Genomic DNA, 20,177 nt, shown 5'->3' on the forward strand with positions numbered 1-20,177 from the left:
GTTCATTATTTTCATAGTTTACGAAACTAACATCTCACAAACATTTTTTTTTCATTCATGATAAAATGTTCCCAAATCTTCAGTTGATGAAATATTGGTTTTTTTTATGAAAATAAAGCTCAGTTTAATCGTGAATACTGGTTTATAATCATTTTTAAGCATTTCATGAAAATTATTTTCATTTGGGAACTTATTTAGTGATCCAGGTATTCTACTGTAGCACAGTTGTTATTATTCACTGTAACTCCGCATTGTAACAAGTCAGTATTGCACTAATATGTCTGTTTGTAATTGTCTGTAGTCTTTATGTCCACTCGTCTGTGGCTCGATGGAGGAAGTGTCTGCATGCCACAAAGCTGAAAGACTCGATCTTCAGCATAGTGTGAGTTCCAGGTTATGACATTATTAAAAAATACACATGCAAAAAACAAACAAACAAACAATAAATAATTATGATCATATGTTCCAGGCATGTTAAAGGGAGAGTCTTGGTTGCACTGGCAGATGGAACATTAGCAATATTCCAGAGAGCCATTGGTAAGTTTGGGTCTTACTGCATCTTTAAATCTGGCAAGTGGACTCTATTTCTACAGCTTCAATATGTGCTTTACACACCAATATCAGCATTGTATAATACACTCAGCTGCACAATGGGAGCAATTTGGGGATTTAGGAAATTGTCCAAGGAATAAAAATGAGGTCCCTCTAGTTAAACTCTGTCTATCTGTTGAGGCTATTTATACCAAGAGGATGAAACTGTTCAAGTCCCAATGCTTCTTCCAAGCAGATGGTCAGTGGGATTTAACAAACTACCACCTGCTGGATCTGGGCAGACCTCATCACTCTATCCGCTGTATGATAGTGGTCCATGACAAGGTGTGGTGTGGCTACAGGAACAAGATCTACATCATTCAGCCCAAGGCCATGAAGATAGAGGTACAGATTTTGTCATTGACATTTTCTTTTTCTAAAACCACAGCACACTATCTAACTGCTTTGATGATTCCATTTTCATTTCATAGCTCATTTGCTGTTGTAGGTAAAGGAAAAATGGAATGTTGTGTTTTAACAGAGCCAAGTACTAACTAATGTATAATGTCATCTTGCTACAGCATTGTTAGGAATTCCTGTTTCCAAGTTGTCTTTCCTCACAACCCTATAATTTTCATGCCTGAACAGAAATCGTTTGACGCTCATCCTCGCAAGGAGAGCCAGGTGCGCCAGCTGGCCTGGGTGGGAGATGGAATCTGGGTGTCCATCCGCCTCGACTCAACCCTACGACTGTTTCATGCGCACACCTTCCATCACCTTCAGGATGTTGACATTGAACCTTACGTCAGCAAGATGCTAGGTAGACTTGCAGAGCAGCACTTACTAGTCATGGAAATCTCTCTCTGACCTTCGAGGGCAAAGAAACATGTTCTGTTCCGCTTGTGTTGCAGGTACAGGGAAGCTGGGCTTCTCATTTGTGAGAATCACAGCCCTTGTGGTTTCTTGCAATCGACTGTGGGTGGGGACTGGCAATGGCGTCATCATTTCTATCCCACTGTCTGAAGGTGAACCACATTTACAGATTTAACACCCCATGCAGATTTACTCCAAACCAGTGGTTAACTCAAGACCTGTATCAGACTGACTACTTCTTGTGGTCACCATCGGTTTTGAAGAGAAGATCGCTTTTGATGTTAGCACAAAGGGAACACTCTGGAAATGCCCATTTGTTCAACATCTATTTTACCTGGTTTGTGCCAGTTTGTTCTACAGTAGTTCACAGCAGTGTAACCAAAAATGGATTTCTGCAGTGTCCACCCCATAAGGTTTTCTATGCCTTCTTCTACTATGTAATATTTATACATATAGAAATGAATAAAATGTATGAACACTTTTCATCTTTAAAAGTGCACAGTTTAGTTGAGGTAGTTCAGGTGATCTTTCTCTCAATATGCAAAACAATTGGGTTTATTTAATCAGGTTTTTACCAAAATTTTACAAGTGCATGATTATCAGCATCAATCTTTGGGTTGTCATCTACAGCCCAATACACTTCGAAAGAAATATGTTGTTGTTTTTATTTAAAAATAAAAGTTGTAGCTTGATAATTGGTTTCTTTAAATGTGCTCTAAGTCAGATTTTACACATTTATAATGCAACCAAGAACGGTATTCTATGGAAAGATTTAATGCCTTAATGGCATCCTGTGCAGAGAATAAAGCAACAATCCATCTGTGCTCAGAGCTTTTCTCTCTCCTATTTACATTCTCCATCTGGCTGCATCCACGTTTACTGCACATGATTTCCACATGTGCACATTTGGTGGATGTGAATCCTGCCCCTTGTGAAATTGTTGCCCCAAAAGAGATGGCTGTACTCACTGCCCACTGAATAGCTGTTAAAGTTGTTGAAAATGGTGGACGGCAAATACTTTCCCAAAATTTCTTTAAAAACTACATTTGGAGGCAAAATATGCCCCTGAAAAGAAGGTGGTTGGGCTAGAATCCACAAACGCCAATCAGCCACAGCATTGTGCCCACAGACAGCTGAAGCGAATAACATTGATTATGTCATTACAATGGCACCTGCCAGTGGGTGCGATATATTAAGCAGCAAGTTAACATTTTGTCTTTGAAGTTGAAGTGTTGGAAGCAAGAAAAATGGAGATGTATAAAGATTTGAGTGACTTTGATGAAGGCCAAATTGTGATGTACAGCCCACATGGTATGAATTTTTGGGTGTGCTGATATAATCTACAGATCTATAATTCTACAGCTAGCCAGGCCCCTGTAGTCGGTGCGGACCAAGGTAGCTTAGCCGCCGTTAGTTACCCCCTGGCAGATCCCGAGCAGCCGGGAAAGCAGGCTGACTGGGTGACTGTGAGGAGGAAGCGTAGCCCTAAACAGAAGCCCCGTGTACACCGCCAACCCGTTCACATCTCTAACCGTTTTTCCCCACTTGACGACACACCCGCCGAGGATCAAACTCTGGTTATTGGCGACTCTGTTTTGCGAAATGTGAAGTTAGCGACACCAGCAACCATAGTCAATTGTCTTCCGGGGGCCAGAGCAGGCGACATTGAAGGAAATTTGAAACTGCTGGCTAAGGCTAAGCGTAAATTTGGTAAGATTGTAATTCACGTCGGCAGTAATGACACCCGGTTACGCCAATCGGAGGTCACTAAAATTAACATTAAATCGGTGTGTAACTTTGCAAAAACAATGTCGGACTCTGTAGTTTTCTCTGGGCCCCTCCCCAATCAGACCGGGAGTGACATGTTTAGCCGCATGTTCTCCTTGAATTGCTGGCTGTCTGAGTGGTGTCCAAAAAATGAGGTGGGCTTCATAGATAATTGGCAAAGCTTCTGGGGAAAACCTGGTCTTGTTAGGAGAGACGGCATCCATTCCACTTTGGATGGAGCAGCTCTCATTTCTAGAAATCTGTCCAATTTTCTTAAATCCTCCAAACCGTGACTATCCAGGGTTGGGACCAGGAAGCAGAGTTGTAGTCTTACACACCTCTCTGCAGCTTCTCTCCCCCTGCCATCCCCTCATTACCCCATCCCCGTAGAGATGGTGCCTGCTCCCAGACTACCAATAACCAGCAAAAATCTATTTAAGCATAAAAATTCAAAAAGAAAAAATAATATAGCACCTTCAACTGCACCACAGACTAAAACAGTTAAATGTGGTCTATTAAACATTAGGTCTCTCTCTTCTAAGTCCCTGTTGGTAAATGATATAATAATTGATCAACATATTGATTTATTCTGCCTTACAGAAACCTGGTTACAGCAGGATGAATATGTTAGTTTAAATGAGTCAACACCCCCGAGTCACACTAACTGTCAGAATGCTCGTAGCACGGGCCGGGGCGGAGGATTAGCAGCAATCTTCCATTCCAGCTTATTAATTAATCAAAAACCCAGACAGAGCTTTAATTCATTTGAAAGCTTGACTCTTAGTCTTGTCCATCCAAATTGGAAGTCCCAAAAACCAGTTTTATTTGTTATTATCTATCGTCCACCTGGTCGTTACTGTGAGTTTCTCTGTGAATTTTCAGACCTTTTGTCTGACTTAGTGCTTAGCTCAGATAAGATAATTATAGTGGGCGATTTTAACATCCACACAGATGCTGAGAATGACAGCCTCAACACTGCATTTAATCTATTATTAGACTCTATTGGCTTTGCTCAAAAAGTAAATGAGTCCACCCACCACTTTAATCATATCTTAGATCTTGTTCTGACTTATGGTATGGAAATGGAAGACTTAACAGTATTCCCTGAAAACTCCCTTCTGTCTGATAATTTCTTAATAACATTTACATTTACTCTGATGGATTACCCAGCAGTGGGGAATAAGTTTCATTACACTAGAAGTCTTTCAGAAAGCGCTGTAACTAGGTTTAAGGATATGATTCCTTCTTTATGTTCTCTAATGCCATATACCAACACAGTGCAGAGTAGCTACCTAAACTCTGTAAGTGAGATAGAGTATCTCGTCAATAGTTTTACATCCTCATTGAAGACAACTTTGGATGCTGTAGCTCCTCTAAAAAAGAGAGCTTTAAATCAGAAGTCCCTGACTCCGTGGTATAACTCACAAACTCGTAGCTTAAAGCAGATAACCCGTAAGTTGGAGAGGAAATGGCGTCTCACTAATTTAGAAGATCTTCACTTAGCCTGGAAAAAGAGTCTGTTGCTCTATAAAAAAGCCCTCCGTAAAGCTAGGACATCTTTCTACTCATCACTAATTGAAGAAAATAAGAACAACCCCAGGTTTCTTTTCAGCACTGTAGCCAGGCTGACAAAGAGTCAGAGCTCTATTGAGCTGAGTATTCCATTAACTTTAACTAGTAATGACTTCATGACTTTCTTTGCTAACAAAATTTTAACTATTAGAGAAAAAATTACTCATAACCATCCCAAAGACGTATCGTTATCTTTGGCTGCTTTCAGTGATGCTGGTATTTGGTTAGACTCTTTCTCTCCGATTGTTCTGTCTGAGTTATTTTCATTAGTTACTTCATCCAAACCATCAACATGTTTATTAGACCCCATTCCTACCAGGCTGCTCAAGGAAGCCCTACCATTATTTAATGCTTCGATCTTAAATATGATCAATCTATCTTTGTTAGTTGGCTATGTACCACAGGCTTTTAAGGTGGCAGTAATTAAACCATTACTTAAAAAGCCATCACTTGACCCAGCTATCTTAGCTAATTATAGGCCAATCTCCACCTTCCTTTTCTCTCAAAAATTCTTGAAAGGGTAGTTGTAAAACAGCTAACTGATCATCTGCAGAGGAATGGTCTATTTGAAGAGTTTCAGTCAGGTTTTAGAATTCATCATAGTACAGAAACAGCATTAGTGAAGGTTACAAATGATCTTCTTATGGCCTCGGACAGTGGACTCATCTCTGTGCTTGTTCTGTTAGACCTCAGTGCTGCTTTTGACACTGTTGACCATAAAATTTTATTACAGAGATTAGAGCATGCCATAGGTATTAAAGGCACTGCGCTGCGGTGGTTTGAATCATATTTGTCTAATAGATTACAATTTGTTCATGTAAATGGGGAATCTTCTTCACAGACTAAAGTTAATTATGGAGTTCCACAAGGTTCTGTGCTAGGACCAATTTTATTCACTTTATACATGCTTCCCTTAGGCAGTATTATTAGACGGTATTGCTTAAATTTTCATTGTTACGCAGATGATACCCAGCTTTATCTATCCATGAAGCCAGAGGACACACACCAATTAGCTAAACTGCAGGATTGTCTTACAGACATAAAGACATGGATGACCTCTAATTTCCTGCTTTTAAACTCAGATAAAACTGAAGTTATTTTATTTGGCCCCACAAATCTTAGAAACATGGTGTCTAACCAGATCCTTACTCTGGATGGCATTACCCTGACCTCTAGTAATACTGTGAGAAATCTTGGAGTCATTTTTGATCAGGATATGTCATTCAAAGCGCATATTAAACAAATATGTAGGACTGCTTTTTTGCATTTACGCAATATCTCTAAAATCAGAAAGGTCTTGTCTCAGAGTGATGCTGAAAAACTAATTCATGCATTTATTTCCTCTAGGTTGGACTATTGTAATTCATTATTATCAGGTTGTCCTAAAAGTTCCCTAAAAAGCCTTCAGTTAATTCAAAATGCTGCAGCTAGAGTACTGACGGGGACTAGAAGGAGAGAGCATATCTCACCCATATTGGCCTCTCTTCATTGGCTTCCTGTTAATTCTAGAATAGAATTTAAAATTATTCTTCTTACTTATAAGGTTTTGAATAATCAGGTCCCATCTTATCTTAGGGACCTCGTAGTACCATATCACCCCAATAGAGCGCTTTGCTCTCAGACTGCAGGGTTACTTGTAGTTCCTAGGGTTTGTAAGAGTAGAATGGGAGGCAGAGCCTTCAGCTTTCAGGCTCCTCTCCTGTGGAACCAGCTCCCAATTCAGATCAGGGAGACAGACACCCTCTCTACTTTTAAGATTAGGCTTAAAACTTTCCTTTTTGCTAAAGCTTATAGTTAGGGCTGGATCAGGTGACCCTGAACCATCCCTTAGTTATGCTGCTATAGACGTAGACTGCTGGGGGGTTCCCATGATGCACTGTTTCTTTCTCTTTTTGCTCTGTATGCACCACTCTGCATTTAATCATTAGTGATCGATCTCTGCTCCCCTCCACAGCATGTCTTTTTCCTGGTTCTCTCCCTCAGCCCCAACCAGTCCCAGCAGAAGACTGCCCCTCCCTGAGCCTGGTTCTGCTGGAGGTTTCTTCCTTCCCACTGTAGCCAAATGCTTGCTCACAGGGGGTCGTTTTGACCGTTGGGGTTTTACATAATTATTGTATGGCCTTGCCTTACAATATAAAGCGCCTTGGGGCAACTGTTTGTTGTGATTTGGCGCTATATAAAAAAATTGATTGATTGATTGATTGATAATCCTGTTATTAGGGAGTTAAAAAATTGTGATATTTACATATCTGAGATATACACAAAAATGATAATGATTCTATGTTTTCATTTTCAAACCTTTATAACAAAGAAATGTAATTGAAGCGTGATGTTTTACAGTAATATAAACTTTATTATAACTATAACCATCAAACAACCAACATCACCCTGTCCTCACCCTGCCTTCACTGTGATTGACAGTCACCATGTCGCATCCCTCTCAATTTGCATAAAATAGACTTCACATCTAGTTTGGCTATACCTCACTGGTGGCATTGTGACTATTTTATTCTCGTCGCTGTAAAGTGCCCACTCTGATTGAAAATGAATGGCAGCTAGTCGCTTTGCTTTCTGTCTCTTGTAGCTAATATGACCAAGGGGTGATGGGGTCCCAGTCATGCTTGACAGAATTGTAACCAGTACCATCACAGCATCCTCTGCTTGATAAACTACATAATGACACCATTTCCAACAGACAAAATGTTTTTTTCTGTATTGTTTATTTAGTAAAATAAAAGTGTTCATATGTGCAAAAATAATGCACATGCCGATATGTTCATGAAAGGCTCATGTCAGCCAACCAATATATTGGTTGAGCTCTATTGTTATGGCTATGTGACTCGGCCAGAGCATTACAAAAACTGCAATTCTTGTGGAAGTTTCCCTGTCTGTAGTGGTCAGTACCATCCAAAAGTAGTCTATGGAAGGAAAGCTAGTAACAGCGCCATGTGCCTGTGGCCACAGCTCACTGGTGCATGCGCAAAGTGAAGGCTTACCCATGTGATCCCATCCAACAGACAGATCTGCTGCTAACCTCTTAGTGCCAAATACTGTAGTATATCATGAGAAGCCTAGTCTCATCCATTTTTTTCAAGAGTCACGACTGTTTTGCTGGCAAAAGGGGATGTAGAGAACATTAGACAGGTTGTCACAATATTATGGCTGATCGGTATGTGCCTGGCTTTTCCAATATAGACAGCTGTTAGATCTGTTAAAAGGTTCCAACTTCTGTTTCTTCTGCTCAGTGTGGAAAAGGGAGGAGGGAGATTTGAGGGACAAAAAAACATTAAAAACTACTTTGTTGGTGTTAAAAATTTTATAATGTGAGAAATCTTTCTACAGTACTGTATGTTACTAACTCATTAATGGATTCCTACCAAGTGATGCCTGTCGGCCCCATTTTTCAAATTTCAGTCTCATAGCAGCATCAACACTTGTTTTTACATTTTTCATCTTTCTTCCAGCATCCTCTCCATATTTTCTTTTCACTGTGTGAGAGTACTTTTCACTTAAGACGTGTTCAAGCAAGTGCAACATTTGTTAGCTCCCAGGTGCTTGTTACTGAACAGAAGATGAATGAGTTACCATGGATACAGGTCTCAGTCTTGGAGTGTACACAACACAGTTCATGCAGCCAGTAGTGAATGAAAACAGACAACTGCTGCTCTTTATGAAATATTCAAACTCTTGGTACACAGGTTACTTTTCGTTTCTGTTGCATGAAAGTCTTGCTCGACAAGTTTGTCAGCCAGTCAGGTGTATAATTTTTGTGTTTTTCTTATGCTTGATGTGCAGCCAATAACGCCACAGGAATAGTGCCAAATCGGCCCGGCAGTGCTGTCCGGGTGTACAGTGATGATGGTGCCGACTGTGCCGTGTCAGGCAGCTTTGTGCCATACTGCTCCATGGCTCATGCCCAGTTGTGTTTCCATGGACACAGAGATGCTGTCAAGTTTTTTGTCACTGTGCCAGGTTAGAGATGAGTTCAGACATGTCTATGTGTAATTATGTCTAATTCTAAAACTGTAATCCCATGAATTTATGGACTGTTAATCTGTTCATTTACTTAAAGTATGGGTCAAATAATTTGTGCTAAAATCTGGTAATGCATTAAAAATGTGTGTATGTGTGTGTTTTCTTTTGATTCTCTCTGATGAAACTGAGAATGTGTTTGACTGTTCAGGTCAGGCGATACCCCCTCCAGGAAGTGCAGACTCGGGCTCTGATGACCCTGCATCGGAATCCTCTGACAATACCACTTCTGAACCCAAAACGTACCTGGTGATGAGTGGAGGCGAAGGCTATATTGACTTCAGAATGGGTGCGTATCCATATCAAGTATATTAACAGACTCCCCCAAGAACAGAAAGCAAAACTGTGTAGATCCAGTGCAAGGAAAATGTCTTCATTCATGTTCACATGTTTCCTTTACTGATCTAGGCATTATTAAGGGTTCCACTTGAATCCACTTACAGAGTCAGAAAAAGTTTGGACAGTATAGAAAACACAAATAAACGCAGTAACCTTTGCATTTACTTTGACTTCTGTTTCATTGCACACACTATGAACTCAAGAGATTTCATGTTTTGTGTGGTCAACTTCATTTCATTTGTTAATATACATCAATTCTACTTTGTAATGTCACTCCTTACAACACTTAAAAATATTGCAGTATTGAAGATACCAAGTGATGCAGCATTTCAGTTGTTATTTTGTCCCGTTCTTCCTGTAAAGACGTGTTAGGGTGTCCAACAGTATGGGGTCATAGTTATTGCATTTTTCGTTCCGAAAGTCTCCACGCATCCTCTATTGGGGACAGGTTAGGACTGCAGGTGGGCCAGTGCAGTATCTGTACCCTCTAGTTCCATAGCCATGCCTTTGTAATGTGTGCAGAATGTGTGATTTTTGCATTGTTTTGTTGAAACATGCATGGACGTCCCTGGAAATCTTCAGGGCAACTTATATTGTTCTAAAATGTATGTGTACTCTTCTGTATTAATGTTGCCATCACATAAGTGTGAATTGCCTTTGCCATGGGCACGTGTCAGTGCCCATGGCATGTGTTGTTGATAACAGTCTGAATGCTCCTTTTTGTCTTTGGAGCATACAGCATCCATTTTTTTCCCAAAAAAGATCTGGAATTCTGATTTGTCTGACCACAATACACACTTCCATTGTGTGATGGTCCAAACCAGATGCCTTTGAGCCTAGAGAAGTCGAAGCTGCTTCAAGAAAATGTGCTTCTTTTTTGCTCAGTAAACCTTTAAGTGGCATTTGTTAATGTAACAGCATATTGTCATGCTTGACTAAGGTTTTCCAAAGTAATTCCTTTCCCATGTAGTTATATCGGCTATTGATGAATGACAGTTCTTGAACAAGTCTGTGGAATCAAAAAGGTTGTGGACTCTTGCACAACAATATGTGAGTCCATTGCTGAAATGAACTTGGGTGGGCCAGCAAGAGCTGCTTTCTTCACATGTTAAAATAGCCCATCTGACTGGACTGAGTAATACGTAATAACATGTGTACCTATCTGATAATTTTTACCATCATGTAAACGGCAGTGATTGGACTGATTCCATTCTGACCGGATTCCCTTCTGTGTGGAATCCTTCATGTAAACGTAGTTACTGTCTTTTGTCTTCAGGTGATGAAGGTGGCGAGTTGGACGGTTTGTCAGAGTCGACAGACAGCCAGCAGTCAGCAAGGACCAAAGCGGAGAGGAGCCACCTCATCGTCTGGCAGGTCACAACCTCTCAAGACTGACAACATCCCAGTCAGCTGTGTCAACACCAGAGTCAGCCACCAATCCCTGCATGGCCCTGAAGGTTTTTAATGTAATAACGCGGATTGTTATTAATGCCTGAGTAGATGGTGAGTTTGTAAAAAAAAAAAAATTGTTATTCTTAGTCCGTGTTTTGTACTGTTCAAAATTATTTGGAATTAGTTTGGCCAGACATCGGTTAGCTTGAAGGAAACATTGCTTTCAGTAAAATGTGTTGCACACAGGAGAAGGACAAAGTTAATAACAGTTTGACTAATGCTGTTTTTTCCTCCTGAATAGCTAAAAAGTGTTTCAGTATGACTGAATGAAGGGAAAATACTGTGGCATCAACAGGCTTGAAGCGATTTTGTAGTAATAAGAGCAAGCAAGCAAATCGTTTTTATATTCTACACTTTTACATTTATGAACCACAACTGTGTGAGTGAGCGTGTGTGTGTGTGTGTGTCTGCCCTGTGGTGAGTGTTTTTATGACTTTAGCTCAGGGCTGGGTTTCCACTCTGCTGCAATCATAATGAGTTTTTGTTTCAGTATATTTTTTAAGAAACTAAAAAGGATGAACTATTTTATTAAGTTCATTTTCGCTGGAGGGTTTTTTTTTTTTTTTTTGTATTACAGTGAGGTCTATAAGTATTTGGACAGTGATGCAAATTTTTGTAATGTTGCCTTGAGACACCATACCACAGTGCAGTTTAACTGAAACAGCCCATGTGTGCTTGTAGTGTAGAATTTTAGATTTAATTCAAGGGGTTCAACAGAAATATTGCATTAACCAATTAAGAAGTAAAGTCGTAGCGATGGATACGTGAACATTTCCAAGTCATTGAATATGTCTTGGACTTGATTTACATCAGTTATTAAGAAAAACAAACAGCATGGTACTATTTTCTGAATTTGTCTGGAGTAGACTGCTCTTGCCCAAGCAGAGGGTCACCCCTTTGAGTCTGGTCTGCTTGAGGTTTCTTCCTCAGAGGGAGTTTTTCCTTACCACTGTTGCTCTGGAGGTTGGTAAGGTTAGACCTTACTTGTGTCAAGTGCCTTGAGGCAAACGTGTTGATTTGGCGCTATATAAATGAAAATAAATTGAAATTGTATAAGGTGGAGCCTAGTGAGGGAAGCCACCAAGACAACTCTGAAGGAGTTATTGGCTTCAGTGGGTCAGCCTGGATAAACTGCATAGTGCAAAGTTTTGTCTGTTGCACCACCAGTTGTACTGCTTCATGGTAGATTTTGTTCAAAAAGAAGACATTTTTAGCTCCAGTTTGCCAGAAGGAACATCTAAGATCTTTTTCTCTTCTACCCCTCCATGAACCTGTAAAACTGATGAAACAGAGGCAAATTTACAAAAATTATACCACTGTCCAAATGTTTATGTACCCGATTGCAGTATAGGCAGTAATGAAAGTTTTTGGAATTGGAAATACAAATTGTTGTTACTTGTCGTAAAAGCGTTAACACTAATTACGATGGATGCAAACCATGGTTGACACTTTTGTTAGCATTAAACTCACCAAGACTGAGGTTATTGTTTTCGTTATTATATGGTATGTGATTTTGCCAACTTCTGATTGGCCCATTCACCACTTTCTGAGCTGTACCACATACCGAGTTGACTGCTGGTGGAGCCGAGTACACCTCGCGTACAGCGTAGCGCTAGCCAATCGAGCGACGCCTTCTATCGATAACGACCAATCAGATAACGCGATACAACGCCTACTTTGGCTGTCAGTTTGTTGACAAGATTCTACATGATGCCTGTGCATTATTTCACAAAGACTATTCCTTATTAAGCCCCTTTCACATGGGCTCGCTTCAAGTTGTGTCGTGCGTCGTCATGATGACGCCGTGTACACAATGCAGTAAAAACTACAGAAAAAAACACTGCTGGCTCCAGCTGCTGCAGCAGCTCCTCGGTCTTCTCTTACAAATGTGTTTAAATACAGTCCATAAAAGTCGTGCTCACAGACTGATTGCCAGAGACAGGACATGTCCACGTTCAGTAAAAAGTCCGGACATCTCCAGTCCACTCACGGACGATTCGTTCGTGTGCGCACATGTGAACAATTAAAAGAAAAAAAGGCTGCCTGCGCTCCTCGCTCTCTGCAAACTCTGTCATCACTGTCTTAAAGAAAGGACATAAGTCCTGCTCACAGACTGATTGCCAGAGACAGGACATGTCCACATCAAGTATAACTCCAGACATCTCCACATTTACTCAGAGACGGTTCGTTCGCGCGTGTGCACGTGCATCTCGCGGTGAAAGTAGGAAAGATAAACTATAACAGAACTCAGAGCGCAGACTTGCAGCTCAGCACAAGAACAAATATTAACTAGAAGATAAATCAGAGTGCACAGTCTGTTTGCAGCGCGCACCTGACGCAGACATTCCTGTGTCGTCATGACACCACAGGGAGCTCGAGGCAGCCCTGGTGTGAAAGGGGCTTTAGAGATTGTGCTCATGAAGTATTTTGGTCCTGTTGGTGCAGTATGACAGTAATAATAAAGAGTTGAAACTTGATATTGATTTTTCAGTTTTAGTATGTTTGACAAACTACCAATTTTCTTGTTTACCAAGAAAATTGTTGTTTACCCGTGATTATGCAGACCTGGTAAGGATCCTGACCAGGTCCGCATAATCACGGGTACACCGAAATCAAAAGTCTGTAATTGTATATTATTGCAGATTGTCAGTATACCAACGTAACAATGTCCTGTGTAAATAAGACCATGCTCCACATCCAGAAATTCACAAATTCTCACAAACATTTAATCGCTGTCTAAGGCTTTACTGTAATGACTGATTCTTCAAAAAGCATCTCGGAAAGATGCACATTAAGTAGCTGACCTTAACACAAACTGACATATGCTTTTATTCAGCATGCAGTGAAAGACATCAAGCTTATTGTAACGTTTGAAGGATGCCCAGCCCTGTTGGTCTCAGATTTCTGTTTGTGGTGTTATTAAAGTCTCAGCAGTATTCAGGTTGTATGAAAGAATCAGTTTACTGTCAGTTGATCTGCGCGGAGATGTCCTGTAACTCTGTCCGAGAGTCCGTCGTCTCAGCTGTTTAAATTCAGTGGTGGGCACAGTTCCATTAATATGCTAACTGCTAATTAGCAAAGCTAACAGTTACCTGTGCCCACCACTGTTTAAAGGCAAACCCTCTTGGTGACTAATGTTTACTGCAGCTTATTGGCACTTTAAAATGTCGTGAATTTCCTGAATTTTTTTTTTTTTTTTTTTTTGGAAAGAGTCCCTTTGTTCATGTAGCGTACATCACATCATGCTAATTGCGTGATGATAATATGTCACCAACCCTAGTAACCAAAGGATGGTAGAAGCAGCATTTTGAAAATAAAAATTTCACTGTTTTCTTCATCTCCAGTGATAATGATCCTGAAGATGTAACAATTAGGAAAACTTATTTTTTGCTGTTCAAGGCTTCAACTTGAAAAATGTACTTCAGAGGACTAAAAGTACCATTTTTATGTGAGGATCTCTCCTGTTGTTCCTTTTTTTGTTGCAGATGTTTGAAGGACTGTAAGGCAGTTATTGTGTTTTGAATTGGGGGGGCATTGTGTTTGGTTTTCATGTTTATGACGCACTTTTTTTTTGTTAATGTTATCTGTTACAACACAGCAGGATACCAAGAACAAGTAGGTTGTTTTTGATTGTTTGTTTTCATATATATATATGTGTGTGGTTTTTTTTTTTAACATTTATATTGTGCTTTTTGTCATTCCAGTATTTATTTATTTTGTTATTGAGCCGAACACTGGTTCAGAATGTAACTTTCTACATGAGCAAAATATCATAGGAGGCTATTACTTCTGAAAAAAAAAAGTCAAATGAGTTTACACGATTGTTAATAATAGTTTAAAAAATATTCAAGATGAATTTTTTTTTATAAACCATGAGATCAGAAGTGTGCAAACAATAGCTCTGTGGTTTTTGAACAACACATTATGTACTAAACTATGCATGTTATTTTTCTTCAACACACCACTATATTATTAGCTAATTCCCAGTTTATTGCCACCATTATGGGTGGTGTGTGTGTTGGGAAGACTGCACATGTACATTTAAGGGACAATTGTAATGCTCACTCTGTGTATTTGTATTTAAATACCTAGAGCATGGGCACATTTAAGAGTTGTACCAATATTCTCTGGAGGCCATAATGTCAGTCCTTCTTGGTCAGTTTGTGCAGAAACAGCATCATAGCCTTATTTTTTAACAATCTATTAAACTTTGTTTCATGAAATGCTTGCTGTTACCTGGAGCCTCATTGAATTCATATATGGGAATTAATGCTTTGTTACATCAATTCTTGGACCACGGCTTTGGATGCTGGGCATTCAGATCTCCACCAAAACCCAACAGTTCTCCCTATTGCGGTCTGTATCTAAGACCTGTGTCAAAATAACATGAAATTCACTTGGAGACTGTATTAAACTGATTCTGATTAACAACACAACCACCCAGGCAGACACTTGGTTCATCCCAACCTCTTGAAAGTAACTTCCAACTGCAGCCAGGTGGAATGTGGGCACTCACTTGGCTGTTTCAAGTTGCTGGTTTCCTCAACAGTGAGGAAACTGCATGCTGGTTTGTGCTCAGGGAAATGTGCCACATGACCAAAATGTGGCAGCTGACATTTCTCTCATGATGCTAGTGATAATCCTCACGTGAGTCAAGCTAATTAAGCCTTGGTTTGACACCAGCTTATTCCAGAGATAACCAAGGATCCTCTGAAGAGACCTCGTACCAAAACCATTCTGCCGTCGTTTTAGGTCACTGGTTAGCGTCCAAGTCTCACAACCATATAGTGAGACAGGCAGCACCAGGATTCCAAACACTTGGACCTTTGTTCTCGTGCAGAGACATCAGTATTGCCACTCACCTTCTGTCCAGTGACTTCCGGACTCCATAAAATCTTTGCAGGTATTTCTTGTTCTCAAAGACTATGAAATAAGATTGTTTCTCAATTTCTTTCATTTTCAAAGTCACCAAGGCCACCGCTACTTAACAAATATTGTACTTACAAAACAATGTACAGGATTTTTGCTTGAATAAACATTATGCTATTAGTGTTCTGGAGTGGCCCAGGTCCCATCAGGCCATGGGTGTTGTATGGCTGGGGTGCCTGGCTGCCTTTTGTTTCTGTCTTCTGTTCTGTCTTTTGTTTTTCCTTCCAGGTGGCATGCGTTCAGGACTGAGTGGCTGTGTGGCTGAGTTATTAGGACCTCACCCTGATCACCTGAGGCTGGTCACGTGCAGCTCGTCAGGACTCACAGCTGTGGTGCATCTTTATGGATTGGGGCATGGTTGCATTAAAGTCTGGAGTACACAGTGTGTATTTGCCAGAGACTCGACCTTGTGACCAGACGGGTGAGATCGTCGTCTAGAGAGCCATCTCATCATCATGGATGCAGAGACCGTACCAGGTTTGATGCCATGGTCTGTGAAAGAGGAGGGGGTGAGGTCTCACGCTCGTCAGCACACTTCCTGAGGTACTTTAGGTTTTGTGACTAACATGAGTACAGTCAGTAGATGCGGTGTCCCTCACACCTTATTATATTGAGCTGTTATGTTAGTCGTTTAATCAGCTTCCACTGCAGTGGAGAATTGAACTGGGTGTTCCATGCCTGCAGGGTGGGAAGCTGATTGGTGATTAAGCCAGGAAATGTTTGCTGTTTATGTACACCTTTGAGTGGTCTCTCTGTGTGTGGAGTGGTGGACTCACATGATGGTTTCTTCTTTCACAGACTCGGTTGGTCGCGGCCACCTGGGGGGTGTCGGCGGGGTCCTTGGGTCCGAACTGTTCTGGCTCCGGACCGTTTGTGCTGCTGGGAGCGCACCGTCTTTCCACCTCGCCAGACCACGCACTTATTTGTTTGTAATTCAGCACTCACTGTTATGTTATTAAATTATGTTATCCTTTGAACCGTGCTCTGCTTATTTTATACTGGGTCCTTCAAACGCTGGCCGGTCCTCCGCCCGCGTCCGACACATAACAGTAGTCTCTGGCCAATACATCACGGACCCAGCGGTAGCAGAGGCGGTTCTGCGCCGGGAAGGCGGCAGCAGACGTCAGAAGTTATCCGGATCAGTTGTGGGTGCTCTCCGCCCGGATGGTGCGTGTCGGAGAACCCATTATTGAATAGTGATTTGAGCTCTCTTGCAGCCGTGTTCCTGTGTTGTTGCCTTATCCGTGGGTTGTTGTGGAGTGTGAATAGCGACGGCTTCGCGTAACACTTCGACCGGATAAGAGGTAAAACGGGAGCTGCATGAGTGTGTCTGTAATGGGTGAACGCGCACGGCGGAGTTCTGTGGCACGGGTCGCTGTGCTTCCTGTGTTACAGTTGTAGCCCCGTTTCCCCGGGTGAAGATAGCTACTGCGTCTGTTGTGTCAGCTCCGGCGTAATTTAGTTGAAGCACATTTTGGTTGTGTGTTACACATAGCTGCGCACTGGGAAAGCAGCATGAGTTGTTTTCTCGGTTACCAAAGGGTTTTTTTATTTTTAGCACTTTGGCTCCCCCTGTTGGTGACTGAGTCACATTACCGTCATAGCTCTTAAGGTGGAACAGGTGTGTTCCATTTGTTTGAGCTTGACGGTATAAGTCACTTATTAGTTTTGTGTTGGTTCATTTTTTGTGGGTGTTTTTTTGAGTTGGTTTTTGTGTGGGATTTTCTACACTATTAGTGTTCTGGGGTCGTGACCTTGCAGGCTGTCTGGAGTATGGACAGGACTCAGGTGACCTTGTGTTGGTCTGTTAGTCTTTCTTTTTATTTCTTTTGGTTTCACCTCCCAGGGTTTGATGGGACGGTCCTCTGGGGGGTGATGGGGGGGTAATTGGGTTGTTTTTTCTTTTTTCTTTGTTTTTTTTTGTTTTTGTTGTGCCCTCTCTTCTCCTCTGGCTCCAGCCGTGTGAGCCGTAGGTTGTCGGCGTTGCTGGAGTGGTGCAGTTTGGTTATGCTGGGCGTTTCCCAGGTAACCTCTGCACCTGGGGGGGGGGGGGGGTGTGGTTCGGGGTGTTGTTTTTTTTTTGTTGATTCCCTGTTCCACCTCCGGCTTCAGCGCGCCTTTGAGCCGTATGCCATCGGCGTAGCTGAGGTTTGGGGCAGTGGAATATACCCGCAGCTGGTGGCTGGTTTGGAAGTTGGAGGGGTGGCGCCGTTTTGTGCCGTCTGCCATTACCGCTGTTCCACTCCTCCCGGTTGACTTCTGGGGTATAATCGTGGTTGGTGACACTGGACGTACTTCCAGTTTCCACTGCGCCGAGGGGGTGGGGTTGGGGTTGTTTTGTTTGTATGTTTTTTTTTTCTTTTGTTTTTCCCCCCAGTTTCCGCCCTCAGGGTGTGACTGTGGTTTCCTCTGGGGGGGAAAGGGCTGTGGGTCCATCTAGCCATAGACGGCCGGGGCTGGGTCCGTTAGTCATGAGGGGGGGCGTCTCCTGGGGTTTGATGGAACGGTCCTCTGGGAGGCGCTGGGAGTCCCCGTGGGTGACTTTGGATCCCAGAGGGACCTCAGCTGTGGTTATTACTCCTGGAGCTGGCGGGATGTCCTCTGGGGGGTGTTGGTCCCTACATGTCGTCCGGGGGGGTGTTAGCGTTTTTTGTTTGCAGGCTTAAGTTTGGGTTGTGTTTTTCTTTTCTCCTCTTCCCGGGGTTTGATGGGACGGTCCTCTGGGGAGGGGGGGGGTGGTTTGGTTGTTTGTGTTTGTCTTTTTTGTTTTATGACTAAACAGACTTTAAACAAGGTTGGACAAAGGCTGACCGCACAGGTTCAAGAACTCCTGGCCACACCTGTGCAAATTGAATGACAGAAACAAAGGCAAAGATGCAGTCAGAGGAGATGACGTCAACAGTTCTGTTAAATGAAGATTCAGTTGGAAGATGAATGCAGATACTGTTTCCACCCATGGTCCCTGGAGGGGGGTGTTTTTCCTGGGCCAGGTTTGTGTGGTCGCTGGGAGGCTTCCCGTGAGGGTGGGGTGCTGTTGTATGGCTGGGGTGCCTGGCTGCCTTTGGTTTCTGTCTTCTGTTCTCTGTCTTTTGTTTTTCCTTCCAGGTGGCATGCGTTCAGGACTGAGTGGCTGTGTGGCTGAGTTATTAGGACCTCACCCTGATCACCTGAGGCTGGTCATGTGCAGCTCGTCAGGACTCACAGCTGTGGTGCATCTTTATGGATTGGGGCATGGTTGCATTTAAGTCTGGAGTACACAGTGTGTATTTGCCAGAGACTCGACCTTGTGACCAGACGGGTGAGATCGTCGTCTAGAGAGCCATCTCATCATCATGGATGCAGAGACCGTACCAGGTTTGATGCCATGGTCTGTGAAAGAGGAGGGGGTGAGGTCTCACGCTCGTCAGCACACTTCCTGAGGTACTTTAGGTTTTGTGACTAACATGAGTACAGTCAGTAGATGTGGTGTCCCTCACACCTTATTATATTGAGCTGTTATGTTAGTCGTTTAATCAGCTTCCACTGCAGTGGAGAATTGAACTGGGTGTTCCATGCCTGCAGGGTGGGAAGCTGATTGGTGATTAAGCCAGGAAGTGTTTGCTGTTTATGTACACCTTTGAGTGGTCTCTCTGTGTGTGGAGTGGTGGACTCACATGATGGTTTCTTCTTTCACAGACTCGGTTGGTCGCGGCCACCTGGGGGGTGTCGGCGGGGTCCTTGGGTCCGAACTGTTCTGGCTCCGGACCGTTTGTGCTGCTGGGAGCGCACCGTCTTTCCACCTCGCCAGACCACGCACTTATTTGTTTGTAATTCAGCACTCACTGTTATGTTATTAAATTCTGTTATCCTTTGAACCGTGCTCTGCTTATTTTATACTGGGTCCTTCAAACGCTGGCCGGTCCTCCGCCCGCGTCCGACACATAACAATGGGGCTGTTTTATTGGCCGTCATTCGTCATTTTATTATGTATCACCTTTTATTGATGATGACATGGGTATATTATTAAATCCTTAGCAATTTTTTTAATTAATTATTATTATTCATTTGTTTTGCATGCTTCACAATGTTTTGGTGGTTTAAGCCCTGGCAAAGATGGGTATAAACCCAACTTTGGTAACAAGGTAAGTGGAAATACAGAAGTCACTCCTTTAAGCTGTTATTCACATGCAAACTCCAGATGGCGCAATGTGTTCACTTCATAGAATTAAGCAGGACATTTTATAGATATATATGAATATTTTTTTTACATTTTTGGTCATATTCAGATGTAATTTGACAATTTTTCATTTAAAAAAAGCCAGCTTTTCTATTACATGATGAAATAAGATTAGATTCCAAATGTCTTAACGAACAAGATGTGTTTTGTAGAGGATATTAAAACATGAGTGTAATGTAAAGATTTCATCTACAAGATGAATTCTAGTTGTGTCCTCAGGAAACTGTGTGATATACTGTATGTCAGTGCAGGTGTCAAAGACCCAATAACTTGATGCTCACCGGGAATGAGTGCGGCCGTGACAAGACAAACAGTCCAGTGTTTTGTGCTGATTATGTTGCAGCAGTAAGTCTGAATCTGTGTCTTCGTCAGCCTGTAGGAGGCTGCAGTGCACATAACTGTTTCCATCAAATTCCATCAGAGCATAATGCCCATTTCCCACCTCCTCACTCTGCTCCTCTCCCTC

The 20,177-nt window shown here is 42.1% G+C and overlaps 1 protein-coding gene and 1 long non-coding RNA gene across 13 annotated transcripts in view; one reads left to right on the forward strand and one right to left on the reverse strand.

Annotated features, from left to right (window-relative positions):
• The window catches only part of spag9a (sperm associated antigen 9a), a 70,885-nt gene extending 59,984 nt beyond the window's left edge, over positions 1-10,901 (forward strand). For 8 of the 12 annotated variants that reach the window (XM_034190941.1, XM_034190945.1, XM_034190944.1 and 5 more), the window contains 8 exons: positions 302-382; positions 470-537; positions 785-936; positions 1,180-1,351; positions 1,443-1,556; positions 8,539-8,715; positions 8,927-9,064; positions 10,391-10,901. In XM_034190941.1, coding sequence (XP_034046832.1) covers positions 302-382; positions 470-537; positions 785-936; positions 1,180-1,351; positions 1,443-1,556; positions 8,539-8,715; positions 8,927-9,064; positions 10,391-10,509 — 1,021 coding nt within the window. In that variant the 3' untranslated portion in view covers positions 10,510-10,901. The remainder of the gene's footprint in view (positions 1-301; positions 383-469; positions 538-784; positions 937-1,179; positions 1,352-1,442; positions 1,557-8,538; positions 8,716-8,926; positions 9,065-10,390) is intronic. The other 4 variants (XM_034190942.1, XM_034190952.1, XM_034190950.1 and 1 more) reach the window with 1 other exon arrangement.
• Positions 1-20,177, reverse strand: part of LOC117528339 — a 639,388-nt gene that overhangs the window by 402,167 nt on the left and 217,044 nt on the right. The window lies entirely within an intron of this gene.

This window comes from Thalassophryne amazonica, chromosome 16 (assembly GCF_902500255.1).
Source record: "Thalassophryne amazonica chromosome 16, fThaAma1.1, whole genome shotgun sequence".
NCBI classification, from domain to species: domain Eukaryota; kingdom Metazoa; phylum Chordata; class Actinopteri; order Batrachoidiformes; family Batrachoididae; genus Thalassophryne; species Thalassophryne amazonica.